This window comes from Tinamus guttatus, unplaced genomic scaffold (genome assembly GCF_059628265.1).
Source record: "Tinamus guttatus ecotype Peru unplaced genomic scaffold, ASM5962826v1 Tinamus_guttatus_pri_ptg001487l, whole genome shotgun sequence".
In the NCBI taxonomy this organism is placed as follows: Eukaryota; Metazoa; Chordata; class Aves; order Tinamiformes; family Tinamidae; genus Tinamus; species Tinamus guttatus.
Genome location: NW_028290021.1, coordinates 12891 through 26267, shown reverse-complemented (window position 1 = coordinate 26267; position 13377 = coordinate 12891). Strand labels below are relative to the sequence as shown.

The 13377-nt window shown below is 70.1% G+C and overlaps 1 protein-coding gene across 1 annotated transcript; it reads left to right on the top strand.

Moving 5' to 3' along the window:
- Positions 1–1566: 1566 nt before the first annotated feature.
- Positions 1567–12274, top strand: LAT (linker for activation of T cells; the record flags this gene model as incomplete). Its single annotated transcript, XM_088539205.1, has 6 exons — positions 1567–1655; positions 8967–9039; positions 9157–9218; positions 10868–10918; positions 11374–11439; positions 12225–12274. Coding segments are annotated over 6 exons (391 nt in total), but the record flags the coding sequence as incomplete, so codon positions are not given.
- Positions 12275–13377: the final 1103 nt, after the last annotated feature.

The window sequence follows — 13377 nt, the reverse complement described above, 5'->3', positions numbered from 1 at the left end:
GGGGATGGGGACCCGGACGCCTGGGCCCCAAAGTGACATTTGGGGACAGGACCCGGACGCCTGGGCCCCGGGTGGCATTTGGGGACCCAAAGGGATGGGGACCCGGACGCCGGGGCCCCAAATGGCACCTGGGGATGGGGATGGGGGACCCGACGCCTGGGCCCCAAAGTGACATTTGGGGACTGATGGGGACAGGGATGGGGACCCGGACGCCTGGGCCCCGGGTGGCATTTGGGGACAGGGATGGGGGGGGGGGCGGGATGATGCTGCTGTCCCCAACATGGGGGCGCTTCTCGCGTCCCCGCTGTGGGGCGCCCCATAGCCCGTTCCGTGGGGTGCCCCATAGCCCCTGCCCCATAGCCCCTGCCCCATAACTCCTGCCCCATAGCCTGTTCCGTGGGGTGCCCCAGAGCCTGTGTCCCATAGCTCCTGCCCCACAGCTCCTGCCCCATAGCCCGTGCCCCATAGCCTGTGCCCCACAGCTCCTGCCCCATAGCGTGTTCTGTGGGGCGCCCCACAGCTCCTGCCCCATAACCCGCTCCATGGAGTGCCCCATAGCCCCCTCCTCCTGCCCCATAGCCCATTCCATAGTCTGTGCCCCATAGCCCACTCCATGGGATGCCCTATAGCCCGTGCCCCATAGCCCATTCCGTGGGGCGCCCCACAGCCCCTGCCCCACAGCCCCCCCCTCCCGCCCCACAGCCCCTCCTGCCCCATACCCCCCCGTCCTGCCCCACAGCCCCTGCCCCATAAGCCGCTCCCGTCCTGCCCCATAGCCCGCTCCGTGGGGCGCCCCATAGCCCCTGCCCCACAGCCCCTGCCCCATAGCCCCCTCCTCCTGCCCCATAGCCGATTCCATGGGGCGCCCCACAGCCCCTGCCCCATAGCCCCTCCCACCCCATGGCCCCTCCTGCCCCATAGCTCCCGCCCCATAGCCTGCTCCATGGGGTGCCCCACAGCTCCTGCCCCATAGACCCCCCCACTCCCGCCCCACAGCTCCTGCCCCACAGCCCCTCCCACCCCACGGCCCTTCCCGCCCCACAGCTCCCACCCCACAGCCTGTGCCCCATAGCCTGCTCCATGGGGCGCCCCATAGCCCCCCCCGTCCTGCCCCACAGCCCCTGCCTCACAGCCCCGCCCCCCCGCCCCACAGCCCGTGCCCCACAGCCCGTGCCCCATAGCCCCTCCCACCCCATGGCCCCTCCCGCCCCATAGCCCCCCCATCCTGCCCCATAGCCCCTGCCCCACAGCCCCCTCCTCCTGCCCCACAGCTCATTCCATAGGGCGCCCCATAACTCCCACCCACAGTCCCCGCCCCATAGCGCCCCCCCCCGTCCTGCCCCACAGCTCCTGCCCCATGGCCCGTGCCCCACAGCCGATTCCGTGGGGCGCCCCACAGCCCCTCCTGCCCCATAGCCCCCCCCGTCCTGCCCCATAGCTCATTCCATGGGGCGCCCCATAGCGCCCCCCCCCCGCCCCATAGCGCCCCCTCCTCCTGCCCCATAGCCGATTCCGTGGGGCGCCCCCCGCCGCTCCCGCCCCACACCCCCCCCTCCCTCCCCGCAGCTCCCCCATGGAGGCCGCCCCCCCCGCGCTCCTCGCGGCGCTGCTGACGCTGCCGCTCGCGGCCGCCCTGTGTGGGCGGTGCCGCCGCGGTGAGGGGCGGGGCCAAGGGGGGCGGGGCCTGAAGGGGGCGGGGCCAAGGGGGGCGGGGCCAACGGGGGGCGGGGCCGGGAGGCGCCGCGGGGGGGGGCGGGGAGCGCGGGGGGGGGGAGGGAGGGGAGCGGGGAGGGAGACGGGGGCGGGGCCTGAGGGGGGCGGGGCCTGGGGGGGCGGAGCCGGGGGGCACCCCGGGGGGGGGCGGGAGGGGAGTGGGGGGGCGGGGCCTGAGGGGGCGGGGCCAAGGGGGGCGGGGCTAAGGGGGGGCTGGGGGCGGGAGGCGCCGCGGGGGGGGAGGAGAGGGAGGGGAGCGGGGCCAATTGGGGGCGGGGCCAATTGGGGGCGGGGCCAAGGGGGGCGGGGGCAGCGAGAGGGGAGGGAGACGGGGGCGGGGCCTGGGGAAGCGGGGGGGCTACGGGGAGGCGGGGCCTGGGGGGGAGGAGCCCGGGGGGGTCGCAGTAGGCGGGGCCGAGGGGGCGGGGCCTGGAGGGGGCGGGGGGGAGGGTGAGAGGGGGGCGGGGCCCCCCGGAGGGAGTGGGGGGGGCGGGGGGCACGTGACCCCCCCCGGCCTCAATCCCCCCCCCCCCCCCCCCCCAAATCCAGGTCCCCCCGTCCAGGAGCCCGACCGGAAGTGCGTCACATGGGGGGGAGGGGCCGCTGACGTGGGGGGCTGTGACGTAGGAGGGTCCGGGGGGGGGGAGGGGGGTTGGAGGGGGCGGAGCTGTGACGTTGGGGGGGGGGGCTATGACGTAGGGGGGTCCCGGGGGGGCGGGGCTTTGACGTCGGGGAGGGGGCGGTGCCGCGGGGGGGGAGGGGCTCGAGGGGGGGCGGGGCCACGACGCTCTCTGACGTAGGAGGGTCCGGGGGGGGGGGGTCCCGGGGGGGGGGCTCTGACTTGGGGGGGGGGGGGTTTGGGGGGGCGGGACTCTGACGTAGGGGGGTCCCGGGGGGCGGGCTCTGACGTAGGGGGGGTCCCGGGGGGGCGGGGCTCTGACGTAGGGGGCGGGGTTCGGGGGGCGGGGCTCTGACGTGGGGGAGGGGGCGGGGCCACGACGCTCTCTGTCCCCGCCCCCCCCCCCCAGGCCCCCCCCCGCCCAGACCCAGAGCAGCTTCGTGCTCATGAGCCGGCCCGAGGTGAGGGGAGGCCCCGCCCACCGGGACCCCACGTGACCCGCCCCACCGGGAACCCCGCCCCCCCCCCATGGGACCCCCCACGTGACCCCCCCCCGGGAACCACCCCCCCCCCCACGGGAACCCTCTGGGACCCCCCCCAGGACCCCCACGTGACCCCCCCCCGCCACTGGGACCCCCCACGTGACCCCCCCCACCGGAACCCCCCTCACGTGACACCCCCCCCCCGTGTCCCCCCCCCGAGACCCCCCACGTGACCCCCCCACTGGGAACCCCCCTCACGTGACCCCCCCCATGTCCCCCCCAGGACCCCCCACGTGACCCCCCCCCGGGGACCCTCCCCCTCACGTGATCCCCCCCCCCGTGCCCCCCCTCCCGGAACCCCCACGTGACCCCCCACCTGGGACCCCGCCCCCCGAAAATGACCCCCCCCCCCGGAAACCCCCCCTCCAGGACCCCCACGTGACCCTCCCTGGGGACCCCCCCCACGTGACTCCCCCCGAGATCCCCCCTGTCCCTGTCCCCCCCCCCCAACGTCCATTGCCCCCCCCACGCTGTCCCCAACCCCCTGTCCCCCCCATGTCCCCAATGTCCCAATGTCCCCCCCGTGTCCCCAATGTCCCCTGTCCCCCCCCACGCTGTCCCCTGTCCCCCCCCATGTCCCCAATGTCCCCCCATGTCCCCATTGTCCCCTGTCCCCCCCCACGCTGTCCCCTGCCCCCCCCCCATGTCCCCAATGTCCCCCCCGTGTCCCCAATGTCCCCTGTCCCCCCCCCACGCTGTTCCCCCCCATGTCCCCAATGTCCCCCCCGTGTCCCCATTGTCCCCTGTCCCCCCCAGGTCCCTCTCACACCATCCGGCAGCAGCCCGGGGCCACCGGGGGAGCCGTTTCTGCCCATCCCGTGAGGGGACATTGGGGACATTGGGGGACATGAGGGACACGGGGGGACATCGGGGACAATGAGGGGATGTGGGGATATGGGGGGAAATGGGGACATTGGGGACATGGAGGGGATGTGGAGGGACATGGGGGGACATTGGGGACATGGGGGGACATGGAGGACATGGGGGACGTGGGGGGATAAGGGGAGGGACATTGGGGACATGGGGACATCGGGGACATTGGGGACATGGGGCAAAATAGGGGACATTGGGGACATGGGGACATGGGACATAGAGACATGGGGGGGACATGAGGGGACATGGGGACATTGGGGGGACAATGGAGAACATGGGGGGACATGGGGACATTGGGGGACAATGGGGACATGGGGGGACATTGGGGACATTGGGGACAATGGGGACATTGGGGGGACATGGGGGGGCATTGGAGACATTGGGGGCATTGGGACATTGGGGACATGGGGACAATGGGGACATTGGGGACATGGGGACATTGGGGACATGGGGGGTCATTGGGGGACATTGGGGACATTGGGGACATTGGGTCATTGGGGGACATGGGGGGTCATGGGGGACATGGGGACATTGGGGACATTGGGGGGACATTGGGGACATTGGGGACATTGGGGACATTGGGGACAATGGGGACATTGGGGACATTGGGGACATTGGGGACATTGGGGACATGGGGGGTCATTGGGGGACATTGGGGACATTGGGGACATTGGGTCATTGGGGGACATGGGGGGTCATGGGGGACATGGGGACATTGGGGACATTGGGGGGACATTGGGGACATTGGGGACATTGGGGACATTGGGACATTGGGGACATTGGGGACATTGGGGTCATTGGGGGACATTGGGGACATTGGGGACATTGGGGACATTGGGGGTCATTGGGCACATGGGGGGTCATTGGGGGACATTGGGGACATTGGGGACATGGTCACTGTCCCCCCAGCCGCTCGCCCCAGGCCCCCCCCAGCCGCAAGGGCTCCAGCGCCCCCCCGGAACCGGAGCCCGACCAGGGTGGGTGACAATGGGGACAACGGGGACAGGGGGGGGACACGGGGGGGACACGAGGACGGTGACACCCCCTGGCGGTGACACCCGGGGACGGTGACACCCGGGGACACCCCCTGGCGGTGACACCCGGGGACGGTGACACCCGGGGACGGTGACACCCCCTGGTGGTGACACCTGGGGACAGTGACACCCCCTGGCGGTGACACCGGGTGACGGTGACACCCGGGGACGGTGACACCCGGGGACGGTGACACCCGGGGACAGTGACACCCCCTGGTGGTGACACCTGGGGACAGTGACACCCCCTGGTCGTGACACCGGGTGACGGTGACACCCGGGGACGGTGACACCCGGGGACACCTGGTGACGGTGACACCCGGGGACAGTGACACCCCCTGGCGGTGACACCGGGTGACGGTGACACCCGGGGACGGTGACACAGCCACGTCACAGGGGGCGCCCCACGGTGACACCCTGGGGACCCCGTGGTGGCTCTAGGGACACCCTGGGGCCCCCATGGTGGCTCTGGGGACCCCCGTGGGGACCCCGTGGTGGCTCTAGGGACCCCATGGGGACCCTGTGGTGGCTCTGGGGACCCCACAGTGACTCTGGGGACACTGAGGTGGCTTTGGGGACCCCCTGGGGACCCCGCGGTGGCCCTGGGGACCTTGCAGTGGCTCTAGGGACCCCCATGGGGACACTGTGGTGGCCCTGGGGACCCCATGGTGGCTTTGGGGACACTACAGTGGCCCTGGGGACCCTGTGGTGGCCCTGGGGACCCCATGGAGGCTCTGGGGACCCCACAGTGGCTTTGGGGACACTGCAGTGGCCCTAGGGACCATGTGGTGGCTTTAGAGACCCCCCCCCTGTGGTGGCTTTGGGGACACTGTGGTGGCCCTGGGGACGCCGCAGTGGCTCTAGGGACCCCCTGGGGACCCCATGGTGGCTTTGGGGACCCCCATGGTGGCTTTGGGGACACTGCAGTGGCTCTAGGGACCCCCATGGGGACCCTGTGGTGGCTCTGGGGATCCCACAGTGACTCTGGGGACACTGAGGTGGCTTTGGGGACCCCACGGTGGCTCTGGGGACCCCATGATGCCTTTGGGGACCCCCTGGGGACACCGTGGTGGCTTTGGGGACCCCACAATGGCCCTGGGGACCCCATGGTGGCCCTGGGGACCCCACAGTGGCTCTGGGGACACTGAGGTGGCTTTGAGGACTCCCTGGGGACCCTGCAGTGGCTCTAGGGACCCCCATGGGGGACACTGTGGCAGCCCTGGGGACCCCATGGTGGCTTTTGGGGACACTATGGTGGCTCTTGGGACACTGCGGTGGCTCTGGGGACCCCACAGTGGCTGTGGGGACCCCACGGTGGCCCTGGGGACACTACGGTGGCCCTGGGGACCCCATGGTGGCCCTGGGGACCCCGCGGTGGCCCTGGGGACCCCGCGGTGGCTTTGGGGACACTGTGGTGGCCCTGGGGACGCCGCAGTGGCTCTAGGGACCCCCATGGGGACCCTGTGGTGGCTCTGGGGACCCCACAGTGACTCTGGGGACACTGAGGTGGCTTTGGGGACCCCACGGTGGCTCTGGGGACCCCATGATGCCTTTGGGGACCCCCTGGGGACACTGTGGTGGCTCTGGGGACCCCCTGGGGACCCCATGGTGGCTTTGGGGACACTGTGGTGGCCCTGGGGACCCCATGGTGGCTTTTGGGGACACTATGGTGGCTCTTGGGACACCGCGGTGGCTTTGGGGACCCCCTGGGGACCCCATGGTGGCTTTAGAGACCCCCCTGGGGACCTCACGGTGGCTTTGGGGACACTGCAGTGGCTCTAGGGACCCCCATGGGGACACTGAGGTGGCTTTGAGAACCCCCTGGGGACCCCGTGGTGGCCCTGGGGACCCTGTGGGGACCCCGTGGTGGCTCTGGGGACCCCCTGGGGACCCCATGGTGGCTTTGGGGACCCCACAGTGACTCTGGGGACACTGAGGTGGCTTTGGGGACCCCACGGTGGCTCTGGGGACCCCATGATGCCTTTGGGGACCCCCATGGGGACACCGTGGTGGCTCTAGGGACCCCCATGGGGACACTGAGGTGGCTTTGAGGACCCCCTGGGGACCCCACGGTGGCTCTGGGGACCCCATGATGCCTTTGGGGACCCCCTGGGGACACCGTGGTGGCTTTGGGGACCCCACAATGGCCCTGGGGACCCCATGGTGGCCCTGGGGACCCCTACAGTGGCTCTGGGGACACTGAGGTGGCTTTGAGGACCCCCTGGTGACCCTGCAGTGGCTCTAGGGACCCCCATGGGGGACACTGTGGCAGCCCTGGGGACCCCATGGTGGCTTTTGGGGACACTATGGTGGCTCTTGGGACACTGCGGTGGCTCTGGGGACTCCACAGTGGCCGTGGGGACCCCATGGTGGCCCTGGGGACACTACGGTGGCCCTGGGGACCCCACGGTGGCCCTGGGGACCCCCTGGGGACCCCGTGGTGGCCCTGGGGACGCTGTGGTGGCCCTAGGGACCCCACGGTGGCTCCGGTGACATCGCAGTGGCCCTGGGGACCCCCCTGGGGACCCCACAGTGGCTTTGGGGACACTGCGGTGGCTCTAGGGACCCCACGGTGGCCCTGGGGACCCCGAGGTGGCTTCAGTGACATTGCAGTGGCCCTGGGGACCCTGTGGTGGCTCTGGGGACCCATGGTGGCTTTGGGGACCCCCTGGGGACCCCGTGGTGGCCTTGGGGACCCCACGGTGGCTCCGGTGACGCCGTGGTGGCTCTGGGGAGCCCCTGGGGACACTGCAGTGGCCCTGGGGACCCCGATGTGGCTTTGGGGATCCCCTGGGGACCCCATGGTGGCCCTAGGGACCCCTCGGTGGCCCTGGGGACCCTGCGGTGGCTCTGGGGACCCCATGGTGGCCCTGGGGACTCCGTGGGGACCACATGGTGACTTTGGGGACACTATGGTGGCCCTGGGGATCCCCTGGGGACCCCGCGGTGGCTCTGGGGACCCCCTGGGGACACTGTGGTGGCCCTGGCGACCCTGTGGTGGCCCTGGGGACACTGCGGTGGCTTTGGGGCCACTACGGTGGCCCTGGGGACCCCCTGGGGGCCCCGTGGTGGCCCTGGGGACCCCGTGGTGGCTCTAGGGACCCCCCTGGGGACCCTGTGGTGGCTCTGGGGACCCCATGGGGACCCCACAGTGGCCCTGGGGACACTGCGGTGGCCCTGGGGACCCCCTGGGGACCCCGTGGTGGCCCTAGGGACCCCTCGGTGGCCCTGGGGACCCTGTGGTGGCCCTGGGGACCCCATGGTGGCCCTGGGGACCCCGTGGGGACCACATGGTGGCTCTGGGGACCCTGTGGTGGCCCTGGGGACCCCACGGTGACTTTGGGGACACTACGGTGGCCCTGGGGATCCCCTGGGGACCCTGTGGTGGCCCTGGGGACCCCGTGGTGGCTCCGGTGACACCGCGGTGGCCCTGGGGACCCCCTGGGGACCCTGTGGTGGCCCTGGGGACCCCATGGGGACCCCACAGTGGCCCTGGGGACCCCCTGGGGACCCCGTGGTGGCCCTAGGGACCCCTCAGTGGCCCTGGGGACCCTGCGGTGGCTCTGGGGACCCCGTGGTGGCTCTGGGGACCCCATGGGGACCCCGCGGTGGCCCTGGGGACCCTGTGGTGGCCCTGGGGACACTGCGGTGGCTTTGGGGCCACTACGGTGGCCCTGGGGACCCCCTGGGGACCCTGTGGTGGCTCTGGGGACCCCATGGGGACCCCACAGTGGCCCTTGGGACCCCTCGGTGGCCCTGGGGACCCTGCGGTGGCCCTGGGGACCCCATGGTGGCTCTGGGGACCCCATGGTGGCCCTGGGGACCCTGTGGTGGCCCTGGGGACCCCACGGTGACTTTGGGGACACTATGGTGGCCCTGGGGATCCCCTGGGGACCCCGCGGTGGCTCTGGGGACCCCCTGGGGACACTGTGGTGGCCCTGGGGACCCCATGGTGGCTTTGGGGACACTGTGGTGGCTCTGGGGACCCTGTGGTGGCTCTAGGGACCCCCATGGGGACACTGTGGTGGCCCTGGGGACCCCATGGTGGCTTTGGGGACACTGTGGTGGCTCTGGGGACCCTGTGGTGGCTCTAGGGACCCCCATGGGGACACTGTGGTGGCCCTGGGGACCCCACGGTGGCTTTGGGGACCCCGCGGTGGCCCCGGTGACGTCGCGCTGTCCCTGCAGCCGGTGTCCCCTCCCCGGCGGACGCGGCCACCGAGGACGACTACAACAACGAGCTCTACGTCACCGGCTACGTGTGGGTGACACGGGGAGGTGACACAGGGGGTGGCACCTGTCACCGCCCGGGGGGGTGGCACCTGTCCCCTCGGGGCCACCCTGTCCCCTCGGTGCCACCCTGTCCCCTGCCCTGCAGGGAGGTGCTGCCGGACAGCGAGGTGACACCGCGGCCACCGCAGAGGGACAGCGGGGACTCGGGTGAGAGTCGGGGTCCCCAATGTCCCCAAATGTGTCCCCATGTGTCCCCAATGTCCCCCCATGTCCCCAATGTGTCCCCATGTGTCCCCCCATGTCCTCAATGTCCCACAATGTGTCCCCATGTGTCCCCCCATGTCCCCAAATGTGTCCCCATGTGTCCCCAATGTCCCCCCATGTCCCCAATGGCCCCTCATGGCTCCCTGTGTCCCCCAATGTCCCCCCCATGTCCCCAAATGTGTCCCCATGTGTCCCCCCCATGTCCCCAAATGTGTCCCCATGTCCCCAATGTCCCTCCATGTCCCCCAATGTGTCCCCATGTGTCCCCCCCATGTCCCCAAATGTGTCCCCATGTGTCCCCCCATGTCCTCAATGTCCCCAATGTCCCCTCATGGCCCCCTGTGTCCCCCAATGTCCCCCCAATGTCCCCCCATGTCCCCCAATGTGTCCCCATGTGTCCCCCCATGTCCCCAAATGTGTCCCCATGTCCCCAATGTCCCTCCATGTCCCCCAATGTGTCCCCATGTGTCCCCCCATGTCCTCAATGTCCCCTCATGACCCCCTGTGTCCCCCAATGTTCCTCCATGTCCCCCAATGTGTCCCCATGTGTCCCCCCATGTCCTCAATGTCCCACAATGTGTCCCCATGTGTCCCCCCATGTCCCCCAATGTGTCCCCAATGTCCCCCCATGTCCTCAATGTCCCCAATGTCCCCTCATGGCCCCCTGTGTCCCCCAATGTCCCCCAGTGTCCCTCCATGTCCCCCAATGTGTCCCCATGTGTCCCCCCATGTCCCCAAATGTGTCCCCATGTCCCCAATGTCCCTCCATGTCCCCCAATGTGTCCCCATGTGTCCCCCCCATGTCCCCAAATGTGTCCCCATGTGTCCCCCCATGTCCTCAATGTCCCCAATGTCCCCTCATGGCCCCCTGTGTCCCCCAATGTCCCCCCAATGTCCCCCCATGTCCCCAAATGTGTCCCCATGTCCCCAATGTCCCTCCATGTCCCCCAATGTGTCCCCATGTGTCCCCCCATGTCCTCAATGTCCCCAATGTCCCCTCATGGCCCCCTGTGTCCCCCAATGTCTCCCCAATGCCCCTCCATGTCCCCCAATGTGTCCCCATGTGTCCCCTCATGTCCCCAAATGTGTCCCCATGTCCCCAATGCCCCTCCATGTCCCCCAATGTGTCCCCATGTGTCCCCCATGTCCTCAAAGTCCCCAAAGTCCCCCATGTCCCCCATGTCCCTCATGTCCCTCCATGTCCCTCCATGTCCCCCAGTATCCCCTAATGTCCCTGCATGTCCCCCCGTGTCCCTCCATGTCCCTCTATGTCCCCAATGTCCCCCCGTATCCCCTAATGTCCCTCCATGTCCCCATGTCCCTCCATTTCCCTCATGTCCCCATTGTCCCCATGTCCCTCCATATCCCCAATGTCCCCCGATGTCCCCCCACGTCCCCAAGGTCCCCCCATGTCCCCAAGGTCCCCCTTGTCCCTCCATGTCCCCCATGTCCCCTCATATCCCCATGTCCCCCTATATCCCCCATGTCCCCCCAATGTCCCCATATCCCCCATATCCCCCATTGTCCCCAATGTCCCCCAATGTCCCCATGTCCCCCCGTGTCCCCAATGTCCCCAATGTCCCCTCCTGTAGCGCCCTGCGAGGACTACGAGAACGTCCCTGATGGTCCCCACGGCTCCTTGGGTGAGTGGGAGGGACATGAGGGGACATTGGTGACAAGGGGGGACATTGGGAGACATGGGGGGACATTGGGGACATTTGGGGACATAGGGAGATATGGGGACATGGGGACATGGAGGGACATGGGGGGATATGGGGACATGGGGACATGGAGGGACATGGGGGGATATGGGGACATGGGGGGACATTGGGGACATGGGGGGACATGGAGAGACATGGGGCACATGGGGGGACATGGGGGACATAGAGGGACATGAAGGGACATGGAGGGACATTGGGGACACGGGGGGGGGACATGGGGAACATTGGGGACATGGGGGACATAGGGGACATGGGGGGACATGGGGACATGGGGACATGGGGGGGACATTGGAGGGACATGGGGGGACATTGGGGACATTGGGGACATGGGGGGACATTGGGGACACCGGGGGGTCACCAGGCCCCCCCCGTCACAGCCGACAGCCTCGAATACGTCAATGTCCCCGAGGAGGGACCCGCTGTCCCCAACGGCCCCTCCGTGAGTGTCACCCCCCCCCGTGTCCCCCCCCTCACCCCGTGTCCCCCCCCCGTGTCCCCCCCCCCACCCCGTGTCACCCCCCCCCACGGGGCCACCCCCTCCCCGTGTCCCCCCCTCACCCCGTGTCCCCCCCCCCCCCGCGGTGCCACCTCCCCCCCGTGTCCCCCCCCTCACCCCGTGTCACCCCCCCCCCCACGGGGCCACCTCCCCGTGTCCCCCCCCCCCCCGCGGGGCCACCCCCCCCGTGTCCCCCCCCGTCACCCCGTGTCACCCCCCCGTGTCCCCCCCCGTGCCCCCCCCTCACCCCGTGTCCCCCCCCCGTGTCCCCCCCCCCGTGTCACCCCCCCCCCGCGGTGCCACCTCCCCCCCGTGTCCCCCCCCTCACCCCGTGTCCCCCCCCCCCCCCCGCGGTGCCACCTCCCCCCCGTGTCCCCCCCCTCACCCCGTGTCACCCCCCCCCACGGGGCCACCTCCCCCGTGTCCCCCCCCCCGCGGGGCCACCCCCCCGTGTCCCCCCCCTCACCCCATGTCACCCCCCCCCCCGCGGGGTCACCCCCCCCGTGTCCCCCCCTCACTCCGTGTCACCCCCCCCCCAACGGGGCCACCCCCCCCGTGTCCCCCCCCCACCCCGTGTCACCCCCCCCCGTGTCCCCCCCCCGTGTCCCCCCCCACCCCGTGTCCCCCCCCCCCCGCGGGGCCACCCCCCCCGTGTCCCCCCCCCTCACCCCGTGTCCCCCCCCCGTGTCCCCCCCTCCCGTGTCCCCCCCTCACCCCGTGTCCCCCCCCCAGCGAGTGACAGCGACGACGACGCCCCCGACTACGAGAACCTGCAGCGCTGAGCTGGCCCCGCACCCAAAATCGCCCTTTTTCACCCCAAAAACGGCCTCCCTGTAACCCCCCCAGGTGTCCCCTAATTTATTGCCCCCCCCCCCCCCGGTCCCTTCATGTGACGCAGCCTGAGAAACGCCCCCTCCCCCCCCCCAAAATGGGGGCGCTGGGGGGGGGCCCCAATGTCCAATGAAGCCCTGGGGGCAGCGGATTGTGTTTTGGGTGGAAAAATGGTGATTTTGGGGCAAAAGCAGGGCCGGTTCTCGCGGGTTTGGGGACAAAAATGGGCCAATGGGAATGGAGGCCACGTGGGGGCCCATAGGGGCCAATGGGAATGGAGGCCACGAATGGAGGCCACATGGAGGCCCATAGGGGCCAATGGGAATGGAGGCCACATGGAGGCCCATAGGGGCCAATGGGAAGGGAGGCCACGAATGGAGGCCACATGGAGGCCCATAGGGGCCAATGGGCCAGCCTGAATGGAGGCCCATAGGGGCCAATGGGAAGGGAGGCCACGTGGAGGCCCATAGGGGCCAATGGGAATGGAGGCCACGTGGAGGCCCATAGGGGCCAATGGACCAGCCTGAATGGAGGCCCATAGGGGCCAATGGGAAGGGAGGCCCCAGGAGGCCACGTGGAGGCCCATAGGGGCCAATGGGAATGGAGGCCACGAATGGAGGCCACATGGAGGCCCATAGGGGCCAATGGGCCAGCCTGAATGGAGGCCCATAGGGGCCAATGGGAAGGGAGGCCATGAATGGAGGCCACGTGGAGGCCCATAGGGGCCAATGGGTCAGCCTGAATGGAGGCCCATAGGGTCCAATGGGAAGGGAGGCCACGAATGGAGGCCACATGGAGGCCCTATAGGGTCCAATGGGAAGGGAGGCCATGAATGGAGGCCACGTGGAGGCCCATAGGGGCCAATGGGCCAGCCTGAATGGAGGCCCATAGGGGCCAATGGGCCAGTGCAAATGGAGGCCCTGGGAGGCCACGTGGAGGCCCATAGGGGCCAATGGACCAGCCTGAATGGAGGCCCATAGGGGCCAATGGGAAGGGAGGCCACGAATGGAGGCCACGTGGAGGCCCATAGGGGCCAATGGGAAGGGAGGCCCCG